At 46.8% G+C, this 25,251-nt stretch overlaps 10 protein-coding genes across 10 annotated transcripts; 3 read left to right on the forward strand and 7 right to left on the reverse strand.

The window, feature by feature from the left end:
- Window positions 1-385: 385 nt before the first annotated feature.
- Window positions 386-1,681, reverse strand: F4812DRAFT_457887 (TIP41-domain-containing protein; the record flags this gene model as incomplete). Its single annotated transcript, XM_047937249.1, has 2 exons — window positions 386-508; window positions 809-1,681. The coding sequence occupies 2 exons, from the start codon at window positions 1,679-1,681 to the stop codon at window positions 386-388; spliced, it is 996 nt and encodes a 331-aa protein (XP_047791662.1).
- Window positions 1,682-2,015: 334 nt separating this feature from the next.
- Window positions 2,016-3,650, reverse strand: F4812DRAFT_422777 (BCNT-domain-containing protein). Its single transcript, XM_047933697.1, has one exon. It carries the CDS (start codon window positions 3,352-3,354, stop codon window positions 2,314-2,316), a length of 1,041 nt encoding a protein of 346 aa, XP_047791663.1. The 5' UTR covers window positions 3,355-3,650; the 3' UTR covers window positions 2,016-2,313.
- Window positions 3,651-4,446, reverse strand: F4812DRAFT_422778 (MAPEG family-domain-containing protein). The gene is made up of 2 exons (XM_047933698.1): window positions 4,266-4,446; window positions 3,651-4,211 (listed from the first exon to the last, which is right to left on the reverse strand). The coding sequence occupies exons 1-2, from the start codon at window positions 4,312-4,314 to the stop codon at window positions 3,805-3,807; spliced, it is 456 nt and encodes a 151-aa protein (XP_047791664.1). The 5' UTR covers window positions 4,315-4,446; the 3' UTR covers window positions 3,651-3,804.
- A 197-nt stretch (window positions 4,447-4,643) lies between these two features.
- F4812DRAFT_422779 (uncharacterized protein) lies at window positions 4,644-4,892 on the forward strand. The gene has a single exon (XM_047933699.1). It carries the CDS (start codon window positions 4,653-4,655, stop codon window positions 4,869-4,871), a length of 219 nt encoding a protein of 72 aa, XP_047791665.1. The 5' UTR covers window positions 4,644-4,652; the 3' UTR covers window positions 4,872-4,892.
- A 163-nt stretch (window positions 4,893-5,055) lies between these two features.
- Window positions 5,056-5,989, forward strand: F4812DRAFT_326361 (uncharacterized protein). The gene is made up of 2 exons (XM_047931519.1): window positions 5,056-5,404; window positions 5,468-5,989. Exons 1-2 carry the CDS (start codon window positions 5,330-5,332, stop codon window positions 5,669-5,671), a joined length of 279 nt encoding a protein of 92 aa, XP_047791666.1. The 5' UTR covers window positions 5,056-5,329; the 3' UTR covers window positions 5,672-5,989.
- A 1,818-nt stretch (window positions 5,990-7,807) lies between these two features.
- F4812DRAFT_457891 (uncharacterized protein) lies at window positions 7,808-9,478 on the forward strand (the record flags this gene model as incomplete). Its single annotated transcript, XM_047937250.1, has 1 exon — window positions 7,808-9,478. The coding sequence occupies one exon, from the start codon at window positions 7,808-7,810 to the stop codon at window positions 9,476-9,478; it is 1,671 nt and encodes a 556-aa protein (XP_047791667.1).
- A 1,338-nt stretch (window positions 9,479-10,816) lies between these two features.
- F4812DRAFT_422784 (uncharacterized protein) lies at window positions 10,817-13,970 on the reverse strand. The gene is made up of 4 exons (XM_047933700.1): window positions 13,279-13,970; window positions 12,976-13,179; window positions 12,825-12,906; window positions 10,817-12,756 (listed from the first exon to the last, which is right to left on the reverse strand). The coding sequence occupies exons 1-4, from the start codon at window positions 13,465-13,467 to the stop codon at window positions 11,465-11,467; spliced, it is 1,767 nt and encodes a 588-aa protein (XP_047791668.1). The 5' UTR covers window positions 13,468-13,970; the 3' UTR covers window positions 10,817-11,464.
- Window positions 10,951-11,459, reverse strand: F4812DRAFT_326415 (uncharacterized protein). Its single transcript, XM_047931520.1, has one exon. It carries the CDS (start codon window positions 11,301-11,303, stop codon window positions 11,031-11,033), a length of 273 nt encoding a protein of 90 aa, XP_047791669.1. The 5' UTR covers window positions 11,304-11,459; the 3' UTR covers window positions 10,951-11,030.
- A 3,878-nt stretch (window positions 13,971-17,848) lies between the features above and the next one.
- Window positions 17,849-19,738, reverse strand: F4812DRAFT_326473 (putative Sin3 binding protein-domain-containing protein). Its single transcript, XM_047931521.1, has one exon. It carries the CDS (start codon window positions 19,218-19,220, stop codon window positions 18,120-18,122), a length of 1,101 nt encoding a protein of 366 aa, XP_047791670.1. The 5' UTR covers window positions 19,221-19,738; the 3' UTR covers window positions 17,849-18,119.
- Window positions 19,739-22,774: 3,036 nt separating this feature from the next.
- F4812DRAFT_457894 (prokaryotic type I DNA topoisomerase) lies at window positions 22,775-25,034 on the reverse strand (the record flags this gene model as incomplete). Its single annotated transcript, XM_047937251.1, has 6 exons — window positions 22,775-22,813; window positions 22,873-24,179; window positions 24,227-24,396; window positions 24,454-24,632; window positions 24,689-24,886; window positions 24,954-25,034. The coding sequence occupies 6 exons, from the start codon at window positions 25,032-25,034 to the stop codon at window positions 22,775-22,777; spliced, it is 1,974 nt and encodes a 657-aa protein (XP_047791671.1).
- Between the last annotated feature and the right edge of the window lie 217 nt (window positions 25,035-25,251).

Consider the following 25,251-nt stretch of genomic DNA (forward strand, 5'->3'; position numbering starts at 1 on the left):
CGCTACGACAGGGCTAGGAAAGCCAAACGGTACAAAGGCCACATACTACTTGAATGAAATGATAGCTCAACATCTCGTTCATTGCTAGCTAGCCGTTTCCGTTTCCGTTTCCGTCTGCATGTGCTATGCATCATAATTTTATTTCATACCATGTCTTTCCTCCTCCTTTTCGAACCTATAATAATGTGTCAGAACATTCACTTATGAACGTCATATTTCGGAAAGCCCCAGCTCTCTCTCTCTCTCTCTCTAGCCATGTCCAACTCCACAAACGCCAAGCCATGCATTTCGTAGAACTCGTAAACCAGTCTACCTACTCGTTACTCTTACAGGACCCCCCGTCCATATAGGTAAGTTCCCGAGATTCGAGAGACTCGTCCTCGGGCTATGATTTCAGCGACACACGTTCCAAAGTCTGTTCCACCGTAGGAAGCAAGTCGGCAATCTTATTAGCGTCGCGCAGGGCTATTGTGACGGCATCGGGGACCAGTCCCGTCATGCGCAGTTTCTAGTACACGGCGTCAAGTCAGCAATTTTTCTTCTTCTTCTTCTCCTCTCCAATCTCATCATTTATCCATCCCAAATGCGAACTCGGCACAGTATTGTTCGCCCCAATTTGATTGGTTTAGCGCTCTTCCACGATTCTTATAATGGTGTGTATATCTTGATAATCTTGAAGTTTGTGGTTTGTTGATATATGTGGAGATGTATTTGTGCTTAGTCCGCGCTTGAGGACATATCCAAAGGGAAGAAAAGAAAAAGGAGAGAAAGAGAGAGAGAAAAGAAACGAAAAGAAAAGAAAACATACCGTCTTAACATCCTCAAACCCTAGCTCCCGAGCCGTATACTCCCGCGTGACCTCCTCGGCGGCGAAGTCGACGTAGACGCGGGTGTCGCGGATGCGCACGACGACGTTGTCGAGGCGCATGAAGAGGCGCGCGAGCAGCAGCATGCGGCGCTCGTGCACGCGGACCTTGACGCTCAGCACGCTGATGCCGTTGTCGTCCAGCTCGCTCTCGTACAGCATCACCTCGTCGAAGAACAGGATCGGGTCCCGCCGCTTGAGCAGCTCGATCGGGATCGGCTTGTCCGTCGGCGCGAACTCGAACTTGCTACTTCGCGCCCCTCGTTCCGTTTCCGTTTCCGTTTCCGTGTCGCTTGGATTGGAGCGCTCGCTCGTGTTACCCTCGCTGCTGGAAGTGGCCGGAGCCACTGCTTGTGGTGGTGGTAGTGGTGACGGGGGAGGAGGATGAGCTCGAGGCGGAGACGACGGCGGGATGACGGTGCCGCGGTACGTAGTGCTATAGCTCCAATCATACGGCTTAACCACATCTTTAATCCCCGCGCTAGTCTGCTCGCGGCTCGCGGACCAGTCCTTGGCGTAGGCGACCTGGAGCATGTGGCGGTCGGTCTTGTCGACGGCGTCGAGAGCGTCGCGGGCGTTGAACTCGACGGCCCAGCCGGAGGGCGCGTGGCGCACGGACACGAGGTTGTCGCCGAAGATCATTTCGGGCACGGGGATGCCCAGGTCGCGCTCCATGGCCTCGATGGGCCCTGCCTTGGAGATGGGCAGCTTCCGCGTCGAGATCACGAAGGCGCCTTGCCGGTGCGAGGTCGTCGCCTGTGCGATGTGGTCCGGCCGTGGGAAGGGCTCGTTGGGCGAGGTTATGTGAGCTGCCATGGCGCCAACCTTTGGAGTTTTTTTTTTTTTAGTGTTGGTGAGATTTATTGTGTAGGATTTAAGAGACGTCCGATGTTGGGATGGTTTACTATTATGAGTAAGGCTCCAAGAAATAAGAATTAAGGTATGTATCTCGTCTCGTGTACAAGCTGACAAGCAAACGTACTATGTAAAGCTAAGATAAAGCTTGGCGTGGAGGGGCAGACCTGAGCTTCGTCACGGTGGGGCTTAGATACCTCTTTCCCCTTGGCGGTGCTGCAGCAGAGCACCTGGGCAGCAAGAGGTACAGTACCTTAAATACATAGTACATATGTACCTAGGTACATGCATGTTCATAATACATGCATTTAATTACCGTAAATTAGATGTGTATAGGTATCAGGGTATAGGTATATAATAGTTGCATCTTCGTTCATATTAATCCGTTACCTAGACTCACCTGTCAAACCTACCTACCTCAGGTATCTTATATCATCCGCTATTTGTTATAAACTCGCCGTAGCAGCATCGTTAGCTAAATAAGTGGTATACTGTATTGGACGTAAAAACCCAAGGATAAGATATCAACCCGTCGGATATTACGAATCGTTCGCCATACGCCTAATACTCCTGTATGCTCCATCAGATGCGGCTTAAACACGGCCAGCAATTCTCGCTCTCCTTGCTTCCTCGTCCCGATTAGCCGCAACGCGAGCCAAGAAGTCTTGCCTGTTGACGTAAGAGTCTTTCGACTTCCCAGCCAATTCGAGCTCGTCCTTGATGCCCTCCTTGTCGACAAATCCAGCCCAATCCATACGGCTCTTTTCGACCACGTTCAGCTTCTTGGCCTTTGCCTGCTCGCGCAGTCGCAGCCTTGCATCCATGCCGAGATTGAGGTCCGCGCGTTGCGTCAGCCCCTCGATGACGGGCTCGAAGATAGACCGGAACGCCTTTCGAGGTTTCCGCCTAGGCTGACCGTTACCGTCCTCGGCTTCGACTTCTTCGACCGACTTCGGATCTTGTGATGCTAGGTATAACTTGGCTTCCGCCGAATCCCGAGGTACCAACTTCTCCTCCGTGTGCACCTTACCAGCGAAGTTGTAGGTACGCTTTATCTTGATCATCGCCGCCGGCTCTTCTCCGCCGTATCTGTCTTTCTGCGCCTTGTCTCTTGTGTCTCGAGGTTGTCCATCTGCCCCCTCTTCCTGAGCCGTCTTTTGGGATTCTTTCCCCGTATCCGCATCCGCATCCGCATCCGCCTTGGAGGGTATTAAGGGGGCAGCGGTCATTTTAGCCCATAAGTCATCTACGTCAATCGTTACAGGGCCAGTGGTTGAGCGCGACTGCTTTTCGACTTTCTCTGCTGCTCGCATACTCCGGGTCTTGATGAGCCCGCCTTCACCACCTTCATCATCCTTGGCATCTCCATCTTTCCGCTTTTCTTTCTTTTGTCTCTTCTTGCCCTTCTGTATTATCGCTTCATCCCCGGAATTTTCGAATCCATCATTAGCATCGGCATCGACATCGGTATCGGGAACGGCGGCACGTTTCTTGCTAGGTACCGCAATGAGTTGGACTTCGTCTTCTTCGGATTCTGAAGCTTCGGGGTCGACATCTAACGGAGCCGCATCGGGCGCAAAATCGGAATCTTCATCGGATGCATATTCTTCGTCTATAAATGGTTCCTCGGCCATAGGGTAGTTTGATAGGATGGCGGGTGGTGTCTTCTAAATTCGATAATGTCTACGAAACGAAAATGCAATTGATTACAACGCTAAAGCGAAGATGTTTGGCGCGTAGATTCGCGAACCGCTAGAGAACCGTTTTATCTTATCGGGTTTGCCAAGACTTATTATTTAGGTACAAGTCTGTTACGTTGGAGGTACCTGGTTTGTTTACCTACCTAAGGTAAGGTACCTTAGGTACCTAGGTACTCGCAATGATTCTCTCTAACCGCAAAGTTTAAATATAAGGTGCTTACCAACAGGAAATCGCTCGTGAATCTGTTTTATATTTATTAGGTACATATACATACCTCATCTATAATAGAATAAAAGCAGTGAATATACATATTTGTATACCTTATTATAGGTACTTTGTGCATATGCCAGGACCTCATGAATGTTCCTCTAAGAGTCAGCCCCTCAGAAGCCCCAGTATCCTTTCACCAAATACGCAGTATAGCCACCCAACCACAGAGTCGTAGCCATGCTGCCCCAATATCCGATGGGCCGACCCAAGCCTAATCCATTGATGAGACCCAGCTCCGCATGAAGAACCCGAAAGGTCAAGAGGGCGGTAAGGGCGTTGCTGAGTGTTTTCTGGTTTGCGCCGTTGAGCTCGGCAAATGCTGCGATGATAAGAGCTATCGGTACGTTCTCGGTGAAGTTTTGGTGGCAGCGGCTAGCCAAGTACAATTTGTTGTTCAGGTCGTTATTCTTAGACGAATTGTCTCCGATATAACATTGGTCCTTGAGACGGTGATATACAACCCGGAGGCTCAGGAAAGTAAAGTACGCCGAGAATGGCAGAGCAAAGCTACCCGTAACCGCTGCAATGGCTGTTAGCATTGTCCTTGTAAATACAGCTAGCAAGTTTAACCTACGCAAGAGAGGCGCAAGTCCCTGGGCCGTAATCCCAACCGAAGTCGTCATATTGATTGTTTTCGATTTACCACGTATCAGGTATGGATTGTCAAATTTTTGCTTGGGATCCAAGAGAAGAAAGAGAAGGAAGATGCTCTGATGTCCAAGTTAAAAATTGATGAGTTTTGGAAAGTACATAGGTGAAGCAGTTATATAGACTTACCTAAGGTACCTGTAATCCCCGAGCTTACTTACTTGGTACTAACTCCGCCAGTACGAGATGACCCCTGTAACGTGACTCATATCTCGTACGGGTTGTTACATTGATTGTATCCACTATTGAACGATTAGAAAACCTAGTCTCCGGGCTCAAGTTTGGTTAGGTACCGGCCCTCATTAGGATTTAGATGCTTGGAAGGCGCTGCAGTATCGACTATATTTTTGATATGACGGTCAACAAAAGTGTAACAATTCCAATTCCCGTTATTAGTGCAATGCATTACATTATGTACATAAAACTAGATCATGTATATAAGTGCAACCATTTCCACATAAGTATACCTTGCACAATACTAATATACAGTAATTATGTTGGTATAACTATGCGTATTATAGTTCATGCTTAATATACCAGCAGTTATTTGCCTCGATTTTTACTAATATTCTAGAATAGAAGAAGATCTTTTTATAATCTTACCTTCCATTTTAGATCAGCTAGAAAGGTTCGATTGGCTGCATGGATTTACGATGCCAAGACCTTTGCTGTCCTTAACAGTCTTTCCAGATCTTCCCCAGATTCTTAAATGCCCCCACAGTTTGAAGATGAAATAGGTATTCTGATGTGTAACCCAATCGCGTCATATATTCACTGACGTCACCAACTTGGGTCAGAGTAGAGGCTGAGTGAAAAATATATTATTATATAAAGATGGTGTCTTTCAGTATTTTGTCCTTAACTTTTGTTTACCCAAGTTCTCTATTACATCTTGAATTTTGGTGTAATATCTCTTCGTATCTATCAATCATTCGTCGTCAAGCATTATAGAAAGCAAGCCTTAGCTATCTTACTCCACCTAAACACATAATGTCTTCACAGAACAACAGCCAGCAGCCCTCTCTTGTCGGTGGCCACGCCGAATACATCAAGGGTGCCACAGAGGTGAGTTCAAGTCTATAATGACGAAGTCATTTTATCTCTACCACATACGCTAATAACGAGCAGTCTACTATCGGTAGTGTAACAGGATCACAAGCTTGGACTAGCTCCGGAGAGCAAGCCAAGGCCCACGCCATAGACACCATGAAGGCCGCCGGCGAGAACCGTGATCCGTCGCAAGGGTTCGGCAAAGCCGAGCAGAAGCTAGGTCAGGCCACGGGTTGTGAAGGCATGGTAAAGGAGGGAGAAGCCAGCAAGAAATCCGACTAGAGAAGAGAAAGCAGCCACATATCATACCCATACCCACTGGATGTTTACGGTAACCATCCCGTGACCTTTGCAACATAGTGTACATTACTCTCAAGTGTGTTCTAGAGCCTACCATTGGTTTGATAGAGGAATATGAAAACGTTCAACGTTGAGCATACCTAATTGGTAGCATTGTAGAAGACTACCTTAGGCGCTTTCATTTGGATTTTATCGTCGGCTATCGCGTCCGTAGCAATAAAGGGGATAAAGGGGGTAGTATTGCATTCCGGAAGGTTTGGATTTATGATCCGCGTTGTATTGTGTATATGTCTGTATATGTCTGTATTCAAGACGTACTCACATACATCTAAGGTAAACCCTCAAAGGTACTTGATGTTTAGGTTTCTTTTGGGCAAAATGCCCTTGACACTATTGACTAAGGGCAGCTCTAGATATGGTATCAAGACATCTGATTTCTATGATGAGTATGTTATAAATATCGCTGTAGCTGCTCTCATGGTTCAGCAAAAATTCCTGTTGGTTTAACTATTATAACTATTTGCATTTTGTGTGAGCAATGATAAAACTTCTAATTCTAGACTCTCATGTACAATACCAAAAGGTTTAAGATACTCACGGGCAATAAAAGCTGCAGGGGAATGACTGGAATGGCTGGTATGACTGGTAGGCAATACTACTACACGTCGCATTAGAAATTTACTTGAGAAAAAGAAATGAATTATCTTATATACCCCCCCTTTATTGGGTCTTTCCCCTCCTTTTTCTTTCCCTTACCCGATCTATTCAAACTTCCTTCTTGATAATCCCTTGTTCGTACCACATATCGGGACGCTACTAGCTAGAAGAATCTCACTACACAATGCGCATTTGACTTTTAAGTCAGTCAGTTAATTACTAACCAGCTTATAAAACTTATTCTGAGAATTGCTTTAGGTTAGGTAGGTACTTTTCCATAAGGACTTTTAGCATATTAGAGCCTCACGCGATAAGAAGACGAAAGAGTATAGCGAGTGTGGAGCCCGGTAGCAGTGAAGTAGCGATGTCATGAACTATAAAGTTGCATTGCAGCAAGGTTCCGCAGTAGCTTAAATCACATCATATAGCATAAAGTTTAAATACTTTTTTGACAAGTGATCTTCTTTTTAGATGATCGGAATGATCGGAAAGAGAAGAAAAAACTATTATATTTGCCTTTTCTTTCAACTATCGACTACTTATTTTTGAGATACTATTTAAACTATGAAAAAGTAATTGATACAGACCGATTTTAAGAAATTTTAACATTATACTGACATCTTATCAGAGCACTTCGAATTGCTTTTTCAAATCATAAAGGACATATCGACTTCCATGTACTTAATGTAAGTATTTGTATTTGGGTGCTTTGGGTGCATGATGCCCGTAACCCCGCAGGGCCGACCCCGCTTGAGGTATAATATAATACTACCTAGGTACCTCCCGAGGTCCATACTAACTGGCAGGCTGGTTAACCCCCCCGGTGGACCCTGAATTTAGAACCCTTGAAGCACCAAGGGTCCTTTCTGGGCTGATCGTCCCATCCAGATTTTCCAACATTTGTTCCACCCAAGGGTCGTGCCACATTCAACCTAGGGCACACATTTTGGAGGGGTCTGTCGGACCTGTACAACTTTTTGCGCTTATGAGAATATTTCAACATCCTCGGGCAAGGTAAAAAAAAAGTTTTTTTTTAATATTGATTTTTATATTTTTATTTTTTATTTCTTTAACCTTAACAGTCTCCTAGACCCCATTCAACTCCCATCTCCCAAAATAGTTTCTTTATTAAACAAAGCAAACATCGTATCGATCGACAATACTACCTCTCTACTACCTCCTAGGTTAGGTAGAGATCGATCCGAGTAGTTCGATCGCAACCGAGAAACTGCAGGACGGCAACTAGACCTGGAACCAAAACGCGCGCCAAAAATCACAGGGCATATTACAGAAGAAGAAGAAGACGTGCGAACAGGATCTTTAAACGACTAAGAAATGACGTGCCCTTGATCAGAAGTGCGGTTCAATCCCCCCACCCAACCATTGCTGATCTTTGCCCCCCCTTTTTACGACAACCCATATCGATTCTTCTATAAGGGAGCACCAACGGGTGCTTGAGTGATGGACGAGTCCGAGGAAGAGGTCAACCCTCGCACCGAGTCGCTTCTGCGCGAACGTCAATCCTTAACTGATAAGCTACTGGACAATCCATACGACTTAGTCCTATACCTAAGACGCGCATTGGTTTACTCTGACTTAGCTTATCCCGACTTAGCGGCCGGCGACGCTTACCGCGCTCTATTATTAACCGATGAGGTTCGCGATGATAGCTTTGAATACCATACCCAAGCGTTCGAGGCCTTGGAAAATCACGCGGAAGGTCCCTTTCTAGAAGTCTTGGACCATGGCTCTTTGGCGGGAACACAGTCTCGTTTATCCGAATTAGATAGCGGCGAAAAGGATGTCCCTGCGCTTGCTTGGCTGGCGTCTATCCGCTGTTATCAAATTTTATCCTTGAACCTTCTTCTGTGCGGTTGTCTTAAAAGTGCTTACAACTTCTGTGAGCGTGGACTTGCCGTATCGCCAGAGAACCAAGAGCTTCTAAACACGCGAAGCTATATACAAACAGTTGCTGAGCGTAGAATACGCAAGCCCATCTCCACCGCGAATGATCTTCCCGATTGGGGCATGGTGCGTAGAGAAGTATATCCTTGGAACAGCTATGAACCGGATCGGTTCTCAGACGAATCTTTAGCCATTCTTAACGCTGGATTGGCTGAGATAGCACCGAAATGTACCGTCGAAGTAGCCCAACTCCCCATACTACTCGGATGTCCGAGCCGTACCGATGGGTATGATATAATTCCGACGTGTAACCAACTCGGCGTATTTGCCAAGGAATATATTGCGCCGGGAGAAGATGTACTTGTGGAGTACTCGTTGGTCACGGCCAATAACCGCCTAAAGGAATCGGTCTGTGATGCCTGTAGTGGAGAGCTCCCACCTTTGGGGAGCGAGTCGACTGCCGTCAACTGTCCAGAATGCTACGATACTGTGTTCTGTACCCAATATTGCTATGAGCAGGCCCAGAAACTCTACCACCCAGCAGTATGCGACAAGGATACAGATTCTGTCGCCAAGGACCCAGATGCGAAAGAAGCCGACGAAACCCTGTATCTTCTACTGCTCGCACGTGTGTTGGCCATGGCGGCTCACCAAGAAATACACCCGCTTGACGTCAACCAAATCAAATATATATGGGGAGACTTCGTTTCCTCACAGACCAATGAGATTGATTTGTCGCCAAAAGCTGGCCCACCACCGGATTGGACACTCCCCTTCTCCTTTGCTTACAACATCGAGACACCACTCCACATCCTTGAGAAAATGGATATCGACATTTACGCCGCTATTGCTAATTATGATATATGGGTGTTTAACACCCTTTATAGCAAATTCCGTGGCACTGCGTCGGCTCGTAAGAACCCCAGGGATGGCCGACCCGACGTTGCCGCCGTGCACCCTTACTGGTGCCTTGCTAACCACGACTGCAACCCAAATGTTACCTGGGAATGGGGCGGTCGGATGGTATTGAAAGCACGGGAAACGCGGGTAGTTGGGAATGCGTCGGGCGGTATAGAAGCTGGGGAAGAGATTCTCAACCACTACTGCGACGTGAATTTACCCGTGAAAGAACGCAGAGAATGGGCGCGCGGCAGTCTTGGTGGCTGGTGCATGTGTGGTAGATGCCGAAATGAGGCTTCTAACTCTCAGAACAACTCCCCTGGATAATTGTTCAAGTCGTTCCTTCGAATTCGCTCAACTCACCTTTCTTCGGGTAATACGTATACTACGGTACTAAGTCTGGTTCTTTCATGATTATACACGCTTCATGACTGCCGACTAGGCGATTTTCGTCACTTCGCCTCGAAGTACTTGGCTCCCCTGGACCCCTGGATAATTATACCCCTTCCTACTACCCCCCGTCTCCGCTGCGGTCAAGGATTGTGCATGAGGATAGACGGCGGAGATACTCGAGGTTAGACAGGTTAACCTGGCTCGCTGCTACAAAACAGGTTCGGTGCCCGGGGTATGTGTGTGCTTTTCGTGCTTACAGGACGGTATAGCGAAGCATTTCGGGGTCGGATGTGAAACGAATATTCTAGCGGACGTCATCTCTCCTTTTCTTTTCGAATCTCCGCTCCGTTATTCTTTATTTTCAGGATTTTCACTCTTTTCCTTTCGCACACGACTGTATCTGAGTAATATGAAAACCATTTCCCAAAGCTGGCGGAATGCCTATCATATAGAAGGACAAATATCGTGTATCGTAAACGAAGAAGGGCTTGGATTTTCTTTTCTCTGGAGACTAAGTGTAACCTCTAGTCATACCTTTTTTTAATCAGTAAACGAATGATACCACCAAAAATAGAATAGGGATGGTTCCCGATATACTATGGGATACGTTCGGTATCTATTCGTTTGCTGATTGTCTGAGGCTACTAAGTGAATTGTTTCTAGTGGAAAGACGATGTAATTATGATGAGTACTGCTGGATTAGTTGATTGCTTCGTCCAAACACGACTGACTTAACATATATTAAGTACCTACCTAGCTAAGTGACCTAAACTCTCACATTGAATAGCAGTGTACTTCATATACATTGCAGATAAGAGGTTGGAGTGGACATGTCATCGTATGAGTTGTCTACCTAGTAAGTGGTACGGAGAACGTGCCTATTTTTTATTTTTATTTTTGAAAAAAAGAAAAAGAAAAAGAAAAAGAAAAAGAAAAGAAAAGAAAGAAAGAAACAGGAAATAAAGGAAAGGACACTTGGCAACAGCAAGACTCGTGATGCTATTCTCCAAATCTAAATACTATGATAATTAAATTTACCCGCTATACAGATTAATAGCGAGCTCAGCCTAAGGCAAAGGAAAAGGAAAAGGAACCTAGAAAGCCGAAGCCACACAAGCTCTGTCTACCCATCCAAATATCAATATGAATCTGGTTGGTATAAGGATATTTCAATGCCCCTTCAACTTAACCTCTTCTAATACACGAAGAAAAGGAGATAGATACCTCCTATGTCTATGTCGTCAAGATCGTAGGCTTAACCCCATACATAGAACTAAGTTACCGACAATATCAACAATATCAAGGACATAACAAGAAACAACCTTAGCAGCCAATATGTATGTTGGTTAAAACTGTCCACTCAACATTTATAGGTATCTATATATCCATAGGACTAACTAACTACTACTCATCGTCCCTTTTGTCGTAATAATGCAGGACATAGATAGCCATGTTCCTATCTAAACTACCTGCCTGCCTGCCTTGGTCAACTATCAGCGCGGGTAGCGAATGAATGCATGTATTCCCTTTTCCCTTCCCCCTTTTCACCTTCCTCCCCCCCCTTTTTTTTAGGAAGAAATACACACATGAAAAGAAGAAGACAAAGCAAGAGCAAAGAGCAGAGCAGAGCAGAGTGAAGAGAATACAATAAAATAAAAATAACAAAAAACGTAACAATAGTGCCGCATATTTCAGTCGACATCAAATCAACATAGGTAGCTAAGGTACCTAGGTAGGTAGGTAGGTTGGGTAACTTCATACACCTCGTCAAACGCCGTATAGCCCAGCCTTAGTTATATACATCCTCCTTGCACTTTGTCACATTTCTTTCGCTTCTTTCGCTTCTCTCGCTTCCTTTCTTGTTTCCCCCTTTTCGTTCATTTCATTTCATCCTTCCATTACCCCTTGTCGCACCCCGACTTACTGCAGCGGCAGCGCCGGATACGCCGGCTGACTAGGCGGTCTAGTCGGGGAATCGACTTCCATATCACTCGTTGCACCACCACCACTGCTGCTGCCTGCCGACGGCGTTGCCGAGACAGGGGACTCGGCGTCGTAGTCCTTGCGCTTGATGCGGTCGATGACGTACTCGCGCAGGTATTCGATGACGCGGACGTTCTCGAGCCAGGCTTCGTATGCTTGGTCCTCGCGGGCTTCGGCGCTGGCCTCCGACTCCGCGGACGGCGAGCTGACGGCCGAGATGGCGGTGGACTCGGACCCGCGCGGGGTGTGGGCTGAAGATGACGATACTGCTGCTTCGCGGTCGAGTTGCGCGGCGTTGGCGCGCTGCAGCACGCCGCCCGAGTAGCGACGGCGAGGGTCGGGGTCGAATGTAGGTCCGAGAGTCGACGTCGTTGATTGGCCGGGGTAGCCCGACGTGACGGCGGGTAGGGTCGGGTACAGAGCCGACGTGGTCGAGCTATGGCGCGTCAACGGCGATAGACCGGACGAAGAGGCGCTGGGCGAGTGTCCGGAAGTATAGGACATTGAGCTTGACGGGGGCGTCACAGCCGGAGTGCCGTTCGAGTGGGTCGAAGAGACGGCAGTTAAGGGTGAAGCCACATGAGCGGCCGAGTATGCGTTATTGGCCATAGCGGACTGAGGTGGCGCTGTCGAGTGCGGTGGAGACTGGCTGTGACGGAAGTTTAGAGGGAGGTAGTGGGAGCCGGGTTGGTGGACTCCTGCGGCGGCGGCCGTATTAGAGCTTTCATAGACCGTGCTCTGCATCTGCTCGAGGAGCTGGTCGATCTGGATAAGGTCGCTCTTAGTGCGGACGTTCGGCATAGGGGGTAATGAATAATGCTGTTGGTACGGACCATGGCCAGCGGGTCCATCGACCGTCATGACACCCGGACTCGGGAGATACTCTGCCCCGAGGGAGCCTGAGTGAATAGGAAGAACTCCGTGCAATGGCAGGAGTCTCTGTCCAACCTGGGCGTACGAGTTCGGGTCAAGCTGTCTACGCTTGGCGTCTCCGAAAAACTCATTTAGTACATCGTAGGTGCGCTTGCGGTTGTCATATTCGGCAGAAGCCTGATAGCCCATGTGATCACCGCGACCACCCATAGGTTGATAGTACATGGGACCTCCAAAGGAAGTTTGAGGGTGGTGCTGATAGTAACTACTTGGGTGGCCGGCGGGATGAGGCGGCTGACCAAAGGCGGCCGAGTTAGTACGGATCTGACCATTGTGATCATAATAGCTGGACGGAGCTATGAGGCAAATTAGCCTCCAAATGAGGAATCAGGAGGGGGGATTCGAACTGAAGGGAGATACATACCTTTTCCTTGAGCTCGGTAGCCACTGTTCATGGGGCCGTGCTGGTCCGGCGAGCGGACAAGAACAGAGTCATCCGCATGTGTCTGTAATCGGAATTAGAGAGCTGAAGGAAGAGCGGCGTATGCTAACTGAGTTCAAGATAAAGTACGTACCTTGACATGCTTCTTCAAATCTTGAGGACGCTTGAATGACTTTCCACAAAAGTCACACTTATGCGGCTTCAAGGGGACATGAACTCTGATATGCGATGTGATGTGATCCCTCTTGACAGTAGTTGTCTTACACTGATTCCATTGGCAAGTCAAGTTGAGGTTGTTAGTAGACTTACGCCCAACATGCTTCTCGCAAATGTGTTCCTGTATAGCTGTTAGTTTAGAACCAACATGATAGAAGAACCCTTGCTTAAAATCCCAAAAATAAATGCCATTTTGAGTAATGGCGTTGATAAAACTTACATAGAGAGTTTCGGCCGACGCGAACTTTTCGCTGCATCCAGTCCAACGGCACTGTAGGGAGTCATCAGCCGGCGGGGCACTAGACTGCGAAGTTGCGGTGGTAGCTGTTGAAGGCGCTGGGGTAGTGCCGTTAGAGGTTGAGCTCTCGCCGCCCGATTGGATCGGATTGCTCTCGGGTGCTGCCGACATGGCTATGCTCTCGGTCCTAGAATTCTAAAACCAGTAAAGGGGGTACCGGGGGGCGATCTCTTTCACGTGATAACAAAATATGTATGCACGTGATCGTCAAAGTTGTAAGCGGTAAAAAGTTTAATCCGCCGGGTAATATTTTTCGCTTTGACCGTTTTTACTTAGGTATTTTGCTTTGTCTCTTCTCGGTCTTCCGGGCTTTTTGGCTGTGCTTGTGTGCGGTACCTAAAAACGGTATTGGTATTGGTATTGGTCTTGTTCTTGGCGGTCCACGCTCATCGACATGGGATGCGACTAACAAATGCGGTAATGTCTAAAAACCGAAAAGGGTTCCTTAAATAGTTGGAAGGCTACTGAACCCGTTTTATTTAATGCCTTCTTTTTTTTGGTTTCTCTTCTCGAAAATCGGAGCAACAAAAATTGATAAATGTTAAGATTTCAATTCCCCAAAAGAGCAAAAGGAGAAAAGAAGCCTGAACTTGTTTGTCTGGAGAAAGAGATGGAACGTAGAGTTTATGTAAATCGAGCGCGCCGTCCTTGCTCCTTATTATGGACGTTTGACCTTGGCGATATCGAGGCGGAAAGTCTTGGCAATGGGTCTTGGGTGTAGCGGGTGACCCTTGTTGATTGGTTTAAGGGAAATGGGGGCAAACGAGTCAGGTACCTTATACCGAAAGTGACTCGATCTACAGCGCATGGTGACTACCAAGACCGAGTCACCCCTCCTCAGTAGTGACTTCCGTGCCAAGGGAATGCCAAGCTCTTGGCGGGCCTTGGCATTTGATGATTGTCTCGACATATCTGCCCAGAAATGCACGAAAATGCTTACAGATGCTTGGAAGAAAGCTTGGAAAAAACCTTGGACGCTGGTTCCTCCTGCGCCGAGACTCGACTGCGCCCACCTTCTGTTCATTCTGTTAATACGTGGTACGTACCTACTTTTCTTTTCTTCTTCTTTTTCGCACTTTTGCATAATATCAACCTGCACTAGCGAGGTCTAGGTATTTCTTACGCATACCTTCCGTGTAAGGTACTGTAGAAGCTCATCGTCAATCATCAATGATCATTACCTTATTACGTACCAATGTACTACATACGATGACCTTCTTATCTAATGAGTAGCGAATGAGTTCCTCGAATCGTCTCAGAAAACATCCTTTTTTTCGGGCTTTCTTGTAGTAATTTATCAGTCGGCATCTTACATCCGTGAACCAACATTTGATCTTGGGCTAGACCTAGGCCGTTGAAAAGACATGCGCTGCTTTTATACTGACTTGTCTTCCTGACTTTGCCTTCCTTACTTACCTTGGGCACTCAAGGTTACCTTACGTAGTTGCCTACCTAATATAATATAATTCGGTGTTCAAGTAGGTATATCCGGTCTTCTCTGACTATGTCATGTCTGTCTCCCCCCTTTTCTTTTTAATATTAACCATCTAACCTTACCTAGGTAGTTATCATCTTGTCTTATACCTAAGAAGCTATTCGTTTGTTTCTTCAGCTTCATAATACCTGCCTAGATAACCTAGAGGCCGGTCTACATATACAGCGGCGTGCTATACAGCCTATCTTACATCCTCGTGCCGAATATCCAGCTCCATTCTCCCGATTCTTGTAGTAAATCCATCCCACCCCCTTAGAACTATGTACCTAATGTATGTAGTACCTAACGTCGTTGTCGGTTATGACGGCGGACGGAAAGTCTTGGTAATCTCTTGGTATTCTGGACATGGTGTTCACTTTACAGCAAAAAAAAGGGGGGGTCATTTACGTTCCGCCGGTGGCCAAGCCTTAGTCTTCCTCTCCGCCCGCCAAGTTCTTGGCCATGCGCTTCGTTGAAACTACTTCTTCTGCCATCTCGGCAACGTTGGGAAAGTAACGGGGTACAGACAAACGACATGTGTTTTTGTTTGACTTCAACGTCGGGATAATCTAGGCTGAGCGATGATTCCTTGGGAAATCCACATATACCCAGCTTTTCTGTGGCACAACTTCCGTCCTCGAACGTCCGACCACCAACTTTAGGTGCCTATTCAGGTTTAACGAAAGACGAGAGAGACACAGAAGCTGAATTCCATCTCTTACTACATTTGGTATTACAGCCGTAGAATGCCGCAAGCCAAGAAATAAAGGACCTGAGCCGATTTCCGTTCGGTGAAGACTTTGATATTACATACCGTAGTGGTACCTATCTATCCTCGCGCTTTCAATCGAATCTACTACTACAACATCAAGCAGCCTCCTTATTTGATTTTCCTTATTTTTTTTCTTACAATTGTAGCCCATCAGATCTGACTCAGCCGTTGCTTCTTACGCCCTACATCATCTAGATAAAATCTCTTATGCGGCACGCGTCCCTCCAGATCTTGCGGTCGGTCGTCGGTCTACCTCTTGCAGATGAATGATGACAGCTGAATCGTCATGTTTTACCAGCACTCTGTTCGCATGTTCGCATGTTCGCATTTTACTGACTCCATCAGTTACTGTTGTACCTGGATCAATTATTGCATGGTCATATCTAAGTGAGATATCTTGTTTCTCTCTTCTGTCACTATGTACTGCTTTATGAGGCAGGGAAGTAGAGTTCAATATACTTCTAGCCGCGCATTAGTTGGCGATTGCGCAATCAATGAACGATAAGGGATGATAAAGATATTACGTTCTCCTAAGCAGACGCTCCAACCCTGTTTAGAAGTGGCGAACCCGTCAATGATAGAATGCTAACTTGTACGTATATTTTGAATAATAACAGCCGCTCTCGGCTACATGAAGATTTTATCCTTCACGACACGGCTAAACTAAGCTGGGCTGAGACTAGTGAAGAGTCAAAACTCTTAGAAACATGCAACATCTACCGAGCCTCAGCCAACTTCACTAAGCGATCTTTTATATATACGGGAGGCAATGTGATTGAACAGCATTAGCAGAATAAGCACCAAAATACTCAAACTTAGACTAACAATCCAAGAAAACCACAAGTGAGACTACAAGTGAGCAACTAAATAAACCGAAATTAACTGACATTTATTTACTTGCCGCCTATCTTCACATTAACACTAGCTTGCAACGCTTCATAATTGTTACCTTAGGTTTGATATTTACCTAAGACATTCCATAGTATCTTGGTAGGCAGTTATAAAAACTCGATATTACAATTCCCATCGATGGTATATCGTTAGTGCGTGATGTGATGAAAATCCCGTCGATTCCCATGCTTTCACTAGTTTTCCTTTATATATACCACATCACATAATAATATCCACCCGTCGAGGTTAAATCGAGACCAACGAAATCAACAAACTTTACGTCATTGAGTCTTTAGTTAATGGTAGCTAGGTACTAACCTAATATATCAAAAGCTAGACACAATTTAGAAAATCTTCGTTGCTATCGTATTCCCCCTCTTTTTTTTTTTTTTTCGAGATAAAGACATATTCCATCGCGTAAGGGTTGTTATAACTATCGGTCCCATCAGTATGAGGAGCATTACAACCTACGATTTCTTCGCCCGGTATTTGACATAAGCACGTCGATTAGCTCTCCCGACAAAAAGATACGAGACACAAGACACAAGACGAAATATGTGGGTTGGACGATTGGTGCTCTCATTTCATTTTTGAGTGGTGATAAACGCAGAGCTAGAAAGCTGCTAGCCCAACTATCCTCCAAAAAAAGGGATTTACTTGTCTTTTTCCTTCTCTTTCCGCTGGCTGAGTGAGTCTTCGCATGTTTTCGACAAGACAGGACTAGACATGACTAGACTATTGTTGTTGTTCGTCTGTTAATAATATAATATGCCGCGAGACGAACTGCCTTACGATGATCGGCTTGGCTCTATTCCCTCGCACTACCAATTTGTTGCCAATTTGGCTACGCTCCGTCTATCCAGGTAAACAATACCAACACCCTTAAACCCTATCCCTTTCCTGTCCATCTTTTTCGCGTACGGGAACATCCATTAATTAAAATATGTTAATTCAAGCTCTTGCAAGTATGTGACGCAAGCGCAATTCCTGATGCTCGTTAACCGTCGAACGAGTCGTGTTTCTGCTCCTTCTGTGTGTGCTGTTGAAGCTAGGGGTATTTTCTGCCAGCGGAAAATAAAGTGATTAAAATCGAATATTTACGTCGCAATGGGGTATAATTTTCAAACGAAGATACTGTCCGAAGGCACCTAGCACCGAGCACGCGAGGCCTAACCACTGGCTCAAGGTAGCCGTATTCCTTGGACTGATGTCGGCAAGCTCCGATAACGTACATCAGGCCAGCTTGCCGCAAGATTCTTAAATCGCGTAGCAACTGGTAAAACAAAGGTAACAAGAAAGCAAAACTCCAAACCGCCCGCAGCCGCGGAGATGCGACCCCCGAGGTTGATTATCCATGCAACATGCCGTCGACAAGAACAATGTTCCAAAACCGTGACATCCTTAGAGTGGAAATGATGGGGTGCCTCTGATTATCCGCGAAAACCAGAGACGTCGGACGTCGGACGTCGGAAATATGCCGGACAATAAGAATAATGATGATCGAGGTGAATGTCCGCCACGATAAGAAATGACATGTTGCTAACCAGCCTGGTCAGCCTGGCCAACAAAACAAACTAGGTCCACCCGAGCCGAGATGTCCCCTGAAACGCCGCCCATGCTAGATTATTATACAGAACCGAGTTGTAAAAGAGCCTGGATTGCCTCGCGCTCCTGTGCATCCGACGATGCCGCCAATGCATCCAAGTCGATATTATCGAGACGTGGCTCCCGAAGCATACCTGTGTTGCCGGAGAAGGACCGGAAACCGCAAGAATTATATACATGGGAAGGGTAGTTTGCACTTCGACGGGCCTCAGCCGGATTTGAATACGACGCGGCCCGTAGTGCGGCAGCTCCTACAGCTGCCCAGTCTTCGTCGTCCGTGGCATCCTCCGGATCGTCATTCATGATCATATCTTCATCATCGGGTGCCGAAGAGCAGGAAGCCGAAGCGGGTCCGTCTAAAGAGTCGAGCGACATTTTATCGGCCTCATTCTCCGTCATGGTCACGTCCCGGTCATCGTGGGAAAATGCTGCCGAGTTTCCAATACTAATTGCTCGTGCATTTAACCGGGATCGGTCAGCGTTCCATCCTGCGCCTTTTGAAATTGGTATACTAGTGGGAGGGATTCTAGAATCGCCTTGGGCAATGGATTGGCGAGACACCGCATCTCGAGCAGCTTGACCCCGTCGCCTAGCGTCCCACCGACCCCATCCGACCTTTTGGAATTCCACGTCACCATCGACTCCACCTCCTTCGACACCGTGCCCTTGTCCACGTCCTTCTAATGCTGCCACAACTAACCTTCGTGCCTTCGGCGGGGGGATCCCTGCAAAGCCAGGTACTGAGGTGGTCAAATAACCCATGATGTATCGGATGGCTAAGGGACCGTGGTTCAGCAGAATCTCGGGGAGATGATATTTGGCTAGCAGGGCCGGGGTAATAGCACCCGTAGATTCGAATGTTGGCGAGCCGATAGGGCTGTTGTCGACTCCCTCGTGAAGGTCGAGGTCGGAGTCGACACAGTCGAGTTTGGCCTTGAGTAGCTGTGCCTTTAGGCCGTGGGGCGGCAGCGTAGGTGAGATGGAGTTAGGAGGAGTCGGGAGGGAATGAGTTCGTGTCACAGGGACGCTCCGAGCAGCCGCTACAGCAGTTAAGTTGTCTCGGCTGAGAGGGGAGGTCTTAGGGATATCGCGAGCAGCAGAAGCCGATGCCATAGTTGCCATTTCGAAGGGATTGGATACTTCGAGTTGTGTCTAGGAAGGAGAGGCGATATAACGTTAGTATAGAATTAAATTATGCTATTGGATGAAATGGGTTTGCTTAGGCGAACACGACCATAGAGTCGGCAGGAGAAAAGAAATGGTGAATGAGGCGAAATGATGAGATGAAATGATAATAAGAGAGGCTGCGGTGAGTCACTTACAAAGAACAATCCCGAAGTAATAGAAAAGTTGCGGTATGGCGACAGAATTGTTTTTGTTTTCAGTCTCTAACTAGTGGAAAGAGAGAAAACAAAAAAACGAAAATTTAGGCGAAATGGCAGCGCTGACGCGATTCTCTTGACTGCGACAAAAGATGACTCTTGGGTGCAAAACAATGCAGTGATGTCAATTTGTTGTGTTGTTGATGTTTCCTTAGTGAGAGGAAAGATCAACGTGAAGAGCGAGCGACGGCTGCGACCTACTAATGTAATCTTCAATTGCTTGTGCTTTCGCTAAGACAATGGGAAGAAGGTTCTACGCTAACCGCTCTCTGCCGCTAGGTATGCCTACCACAAGTCTACTACGCCTACGGTCTACCGCTGGTTCTACCTACTGGTGTCCGGGGGGTGTTGTCAAAAGGCAGGGTCAGCAGGTGTCGCATGGCGCACAGGGCGTAATGCACGCACCTGATTGCTCAAAGAGCAGTAGCCACGACGTGGTCCTAGCAGAGAAAAGGGGTAGGTGTATGGTGTACTTAATGAAAGTTATGTCTATTCCAATATGTATTGTACAATAGATCCAAGGCATGTGCCATATGAGATATGTATAAGTACTTTATGTAAGTTATTAATGAGGTACGTAGTATTAATAAATACGTACTTTCTGTACCTGACAGCAACAGAAAAAACATTCCACCATTAAAAAACATGGAATCCTCTTCCATCATCATCCCCCAAGCCAAGCTCCCCTATACAGTTAAATCTATCTAACGTGTTCCAGTTTCCTGCTCAGCTGTCTCCAAATATTACATACCTAGTGTAGGTACATTAACTAATATAATATTAGAATTTGACGGTACTTCATCCTCATAGGTACAGCCTTCTTTTAGTCCTGTGTTAGGTACATACCTATGTAAGAGTTCCATATAAAGGAGTCATACGTACAACCGCAGCAGAGGCAGTACAATAATTATAGCACGACCGCTTCAAACACAGTGGACCTACCATCTCTTCTCTTTTGAACCTTTTGAACTACGTAGTAGTAATGGTAGTAGTAGTAGTGGTGGTGGTGGTGGTGGCATTATCTAACGTAACAACCTGGGTGTGTTGATGTTGTACTGTGGCGAGTTATCGAATTATCGTTTATGGATGGTCTTTGTGCGGTCTTATCATTCAACCTTTTTTTTGAAATGTTGACTGACAAGGGCACAAAGCCAGGGTTACGCTAAGTACGCTAAGTACGAGGAGGGCATGACCTCACTACCTACCTAGGTAGGTAGGTACCTGTACCTAACCTATCTAATCAACTCGCCTGTCACTATTTGGCATGGCACTTGACTCAACCTTGGAAGTTAGTTGCCATTAATAAGACGCCAACAGCCATGACGACTTTTAAGCCTGCTTACCCGGTAACCTTACGTATATACATTACAATACATACCTTAATATGTACGGTATATGCGAAATACATAAGCACTACATGAGGTACAGTAATAAGCCGACAAAAATAAAAATGGAATATCCTAGACATGGAGCCGTATCCCTTCCTCATCCTCTTGTACAAATGGTGAATAATCTGGGGTGTGTCTCGCGAAGAAACTCGTGGGGCGTGTGTCCAAGTTTCCCTCGAGGGATGGGTTCTCTTACTAAAAAAAAGAAAACCCCCAAAACCGCCATTGAGCCGAAAAGGACAAAAGCCGTCTATTTGCTCCCCCCCGGCTATCTCGCATATCAAGGGATGGAATGCCGCTATCTCTTAGAACCCATTAGATTCCCGCGTCCGGAGAAAGCCCTGTAGCCAAGCCGAGAATAGGAGTCCTCGTTATCAACGTGCAGGAACTCTCCGGCAGCAGAAGTATAGGTCTGATCTATTACATATACATAGTAGGAACATTTCTCGTCACACACTGCGCCGTCCAATAAAATCCATTTTCGGGTTTGGTAGGTTAAGAAGGTAGGTCGAGGATGAAATCCTCGTCAATTGAATTGAGAAACAGAACACTAGAGTGTTGGTATGTGCAGCCTCAAACTCGCCTGTCCATCGGCTATCCTGGTGGCTCTGTATACTTTTCCCCCCTTCTTTCTTGCGTACTTTAGGTAGATTCAATGGTCTAATTTGACTGGTTTTTTTTTTCGCTAGCCAACTTGCTAATTGGAAAGGACACGCACATCTTGGGGAAAAAATTGAGTTCGAGGCTGCGTAATTAAGTAGGTATTTGGTAAGTAGGTCGAATTCGGCAACACATGATCCCCAAATCTCGACAGCCATGGACCCAGGAATGCTTCACGTTGCGCAAGCGCGGTGATGTGATTGGTTGAAAATAACCATCGTGATGCTCGAGCCAGGCCCCATTTCACCAACACTCAGCTAGCCATAGTGCCAAAAAAGTGGCGAAAGAACGCACCGGAATAATGTATTAAGACGTATTTCCATGACTTGCCGCCGGCTTGTTAGTCCTATAATTTAGTCGAGTCGATGCTGAACCAGCCGCGCATATGTCACGAAGTTCGGATGTAAGCCCGGTTACTAGTTACATACGTAGCTAGCAACCTAATGGTTACCTAGCAGTCGATGAATACCTAAGGTTAGGACGAGCATGAAAGAGCGTATCTAAGCCGGGTAGTACACGATCGTGAATGGTCGTATCCGGAGAGGGGTTGTGTTTTCCACCATTAGGGAGTATGTATCTCGACTTCCTAGAGTTCAACTACCCCGCTAGAGGGTTCCGCGAGAATAACCCATCATCCAGTATTATTCCCCCACGTTCTGGGATAACGCGATCCGACGACATGTTTCTTAGGTCGGTGGTTAGGTCGGTGGAGATGAGCGGGTGTCACATCTACATACATACATGTGCGTATGTATGTATGTATGTCTTGCTGCTCTAGGTACCTACATATATGTTACCAGGCAAGCAGGTAGTTTCGCCATACCCCATGGCTTAGGTCTACCATATAGGCGTAACTCTTATGAATTATGCCGTTAGGTCCTGCATTTAGGTGCCTACGTTTCGTCCAATTCGAGAGAGTGCGTGAAAAGCACGCACATTTGCCTCAACGAAGTTCAGCCCATCCGCTGGCGCCTATTTTGCCGGAAACCCTTCATCAGGCTGAGAGTCATCCTCTGAGTAATTATAGGGCCGGTATTCGGAGTAGGCCATCATTTTACAGTGCGTTGCTTCCATCAGCCGTCATCTTCCAGTAGGGATTCGGTCCGCGAAAATATTGCGCTGTATGCGCATATGTTACTATCAAACGGTAGGACCTGGTCAAACTTTCGGATTCTTTGCGATTCCTTCGCGGGACACAATGGCACCTCAACCGTACCAATTGGCCAAAATAAACCAACCATCTCTTTCAACCGCCATTTTGTTGGAGGACATATTGTCGACATGCCTGTGTAATTTGTGATTAGTTCTTGCTCGCATCTATATGAGGTTATCATATACACTTACCGCTTTGAGGATATTTAACTTCTCTTGTGATTGCAAGTAGACCTGGCGGTATTGCCGAATGCTCTCGTTTAGGACAGCCTCCTTAGTTGTACGGCCTTCGCAGATAGCCTTCATTTTGAGTTCCATTTCCTTGCGTAGAAACGGTTTCCCAAGACTGGTTTCGAAATTCATCCTATCGAATCCCTCGATTAGAGCCACGCCTAATTTTGTTGGGATGAATTCTTTCACTCCTCCCCTCCCACCGGCTGCCGATCCGCCTCCTCGACCACCTCGACCACGGCCACCACGGGTACCTCGTCCTCGTCCAGTAGGTTCATTCTCATCTCCGCCTTCATCGTCTGCGGCTCGCGCGGTTCGGGGCACAGCACGGACGTACTCTCGGTCTTGGATCTTCTGAATATGTTCTGCCATTGTAGCATCTGTTCCGATTCCATTGGCGTCCATGAGAGCAATTAGATCAGCTTCAGTAAGATAATTGGGAGGTGCAGTCTTGCCCTCCGTCATGAGAGCTTCGGTAGGCTCAAAAAGCTCGTCAACCGTAAACTTAGGTAGTTGTGCAGTACCAGTCCACTTATCGTATATGTATACGTCCAAGTAGTTTCGCTCCAGAACGACGACACCATGAGCATGAAAGGATTCTTCGCCATATAATAAATCGACATCTGTGGCAACACCTTTGGCATCCTCCGAGCAACATGCCAAAAATCGTCTAACAACAAATTCGTAAACCCTTTTTTCTCTATCACCAAGGACTGTGGGTGCTGCGTAGGTGATGGGGTGTATAGGGGGGTGTGCTTTATCGTCATTTCGACCCTGTCGAGGTTGCTGAAATCCACCATTGACTAGATTCTGCGCGAATTCACCCCACGAGTCGGATTGCGTCTGCTTTTGTACTAATGCGCGGAGATTCATACCAGAATCGAAACGGTCGGTTTCCGTTCTGGGATAGCTGATGAAGCCCTTATTGTAAAGGTTTTCTGCAGCTTCCATCGCCTGCTGACCCGTCATGTGCAAAAATATAGTGGCCATCTTCTGCAGTTCTACTGTAGTTAGTGGTAGAGGTTTCCATTTCTTCGTTGGCTTCTCCTGGACCTTGGTCACTTTGGCCAATTTAGCAGCAAGGCATCTTTCGTAAAGAATGACGGTCGATGCTCTGTCGAAAAGGCGAGTGCGTGACCAACTGAAGTTGACATCCATGCCTTCCCGCTTGTGCATGACTTTGATGCTCCAAAACGCTTCCGGCTTGAAATTCCTCACTCGAAAGTACCGATCTACTACGAAACCCAACGTTGGGAATTGACAGGACCCTAATACGTTAGAATTGGATTACCCGTCAAATTCTAGGACGACAAACCATAGCTTAATACGAGTTCTTTGAAGGGCCCTCCTAAAGTCCGTAGGTTCGTGGTCAGAAACCGGGTAAACGCGTATCCTATCCTAAGATCTAATTCGATCCGAGAAGACACAGCGTTGACTTGTCTGTGATCAAGATCTATTAGGTTCCTGGCTGCGTTCAAAATATGCCTAAATTTCGTGTTTAGCTACATGTTATTCAGTTAGGGTTCGAGTCGATAGACATACGCTCTTTCGATGTTACTAAACCTGGCCCTCTTAATATCCAGAGTCCTGTTGCCCTTTCTCGCGGCCTCGCATATTTCATATCCTATGTGTTCGCCTTCACGATCACAATCTGTCCAGATGCAGAGCGCATTGGCATAGCGTGCCTGTTTTTCGATATTGTCCGCTACCTTGGTCTTGTCCTGTGGGATACGTTAAACTCTACTGGGCGTATGAACCTAAGGGACGCAACTCGTACCTCGGCGATGATTATGTTTACAGGTGCATCGAATAGGCGGTCGGGTGGCGGATGCTCCCATCTTTTATACTCGGGAGGGAATACAGCCGAGGTGATATGACCAAGGACGGAGGTCATGGTGACATGACAACGACCCCAAGGATGCCCAAAATCGTATTCAAAAACATAATTTTTGATGTACTTTTCGGGTGTGTTGTGCTAGACATATATTAGCAGGTCGACAGTTGATAGTCACGCAGACGGGCCAATATGAGTTAAGACTTACACTTTGGGCTTGACCACCTGAGAGGTGACCTGCGACAGCTTTCGCGATGGAGGGCTTCTCGGCAACGCAAAGGACTCTCATGGTCGACTGGAATCGTGTACGAAAAGCGTCGAAGCAAAACGTTAACGGCGATACTCGACGTGCGCCTCTCACACGACACGAAGAGCTAAGCAAACATCTCATAGGTGACGATTGCTCCTCGTAACTGCTGGGAACGGGCAAATGATTAAATAGATCACATGGATTAGGTATCTATTCCGTCTTGAAAATGGGTAACGAAGAGTTGTATAAGTCGAGT

The sequence above is a fragment of the Daldinia caldariorum genome (assembly GCF_022478825.1).
Source record: "Daldinia caldariorum strain CBS 122874 unplaced genomic scaffold F4812scaffold_5, whole genome shotgun sequence".
NCBI classification, from domain to species: domain Eukaryota; kingdom Fungi; phylum Ascomycota; class Sordariomycetes; order Xylariales; family Hypoxylaceae; genus Daldinia; species Daldinia caldariorum.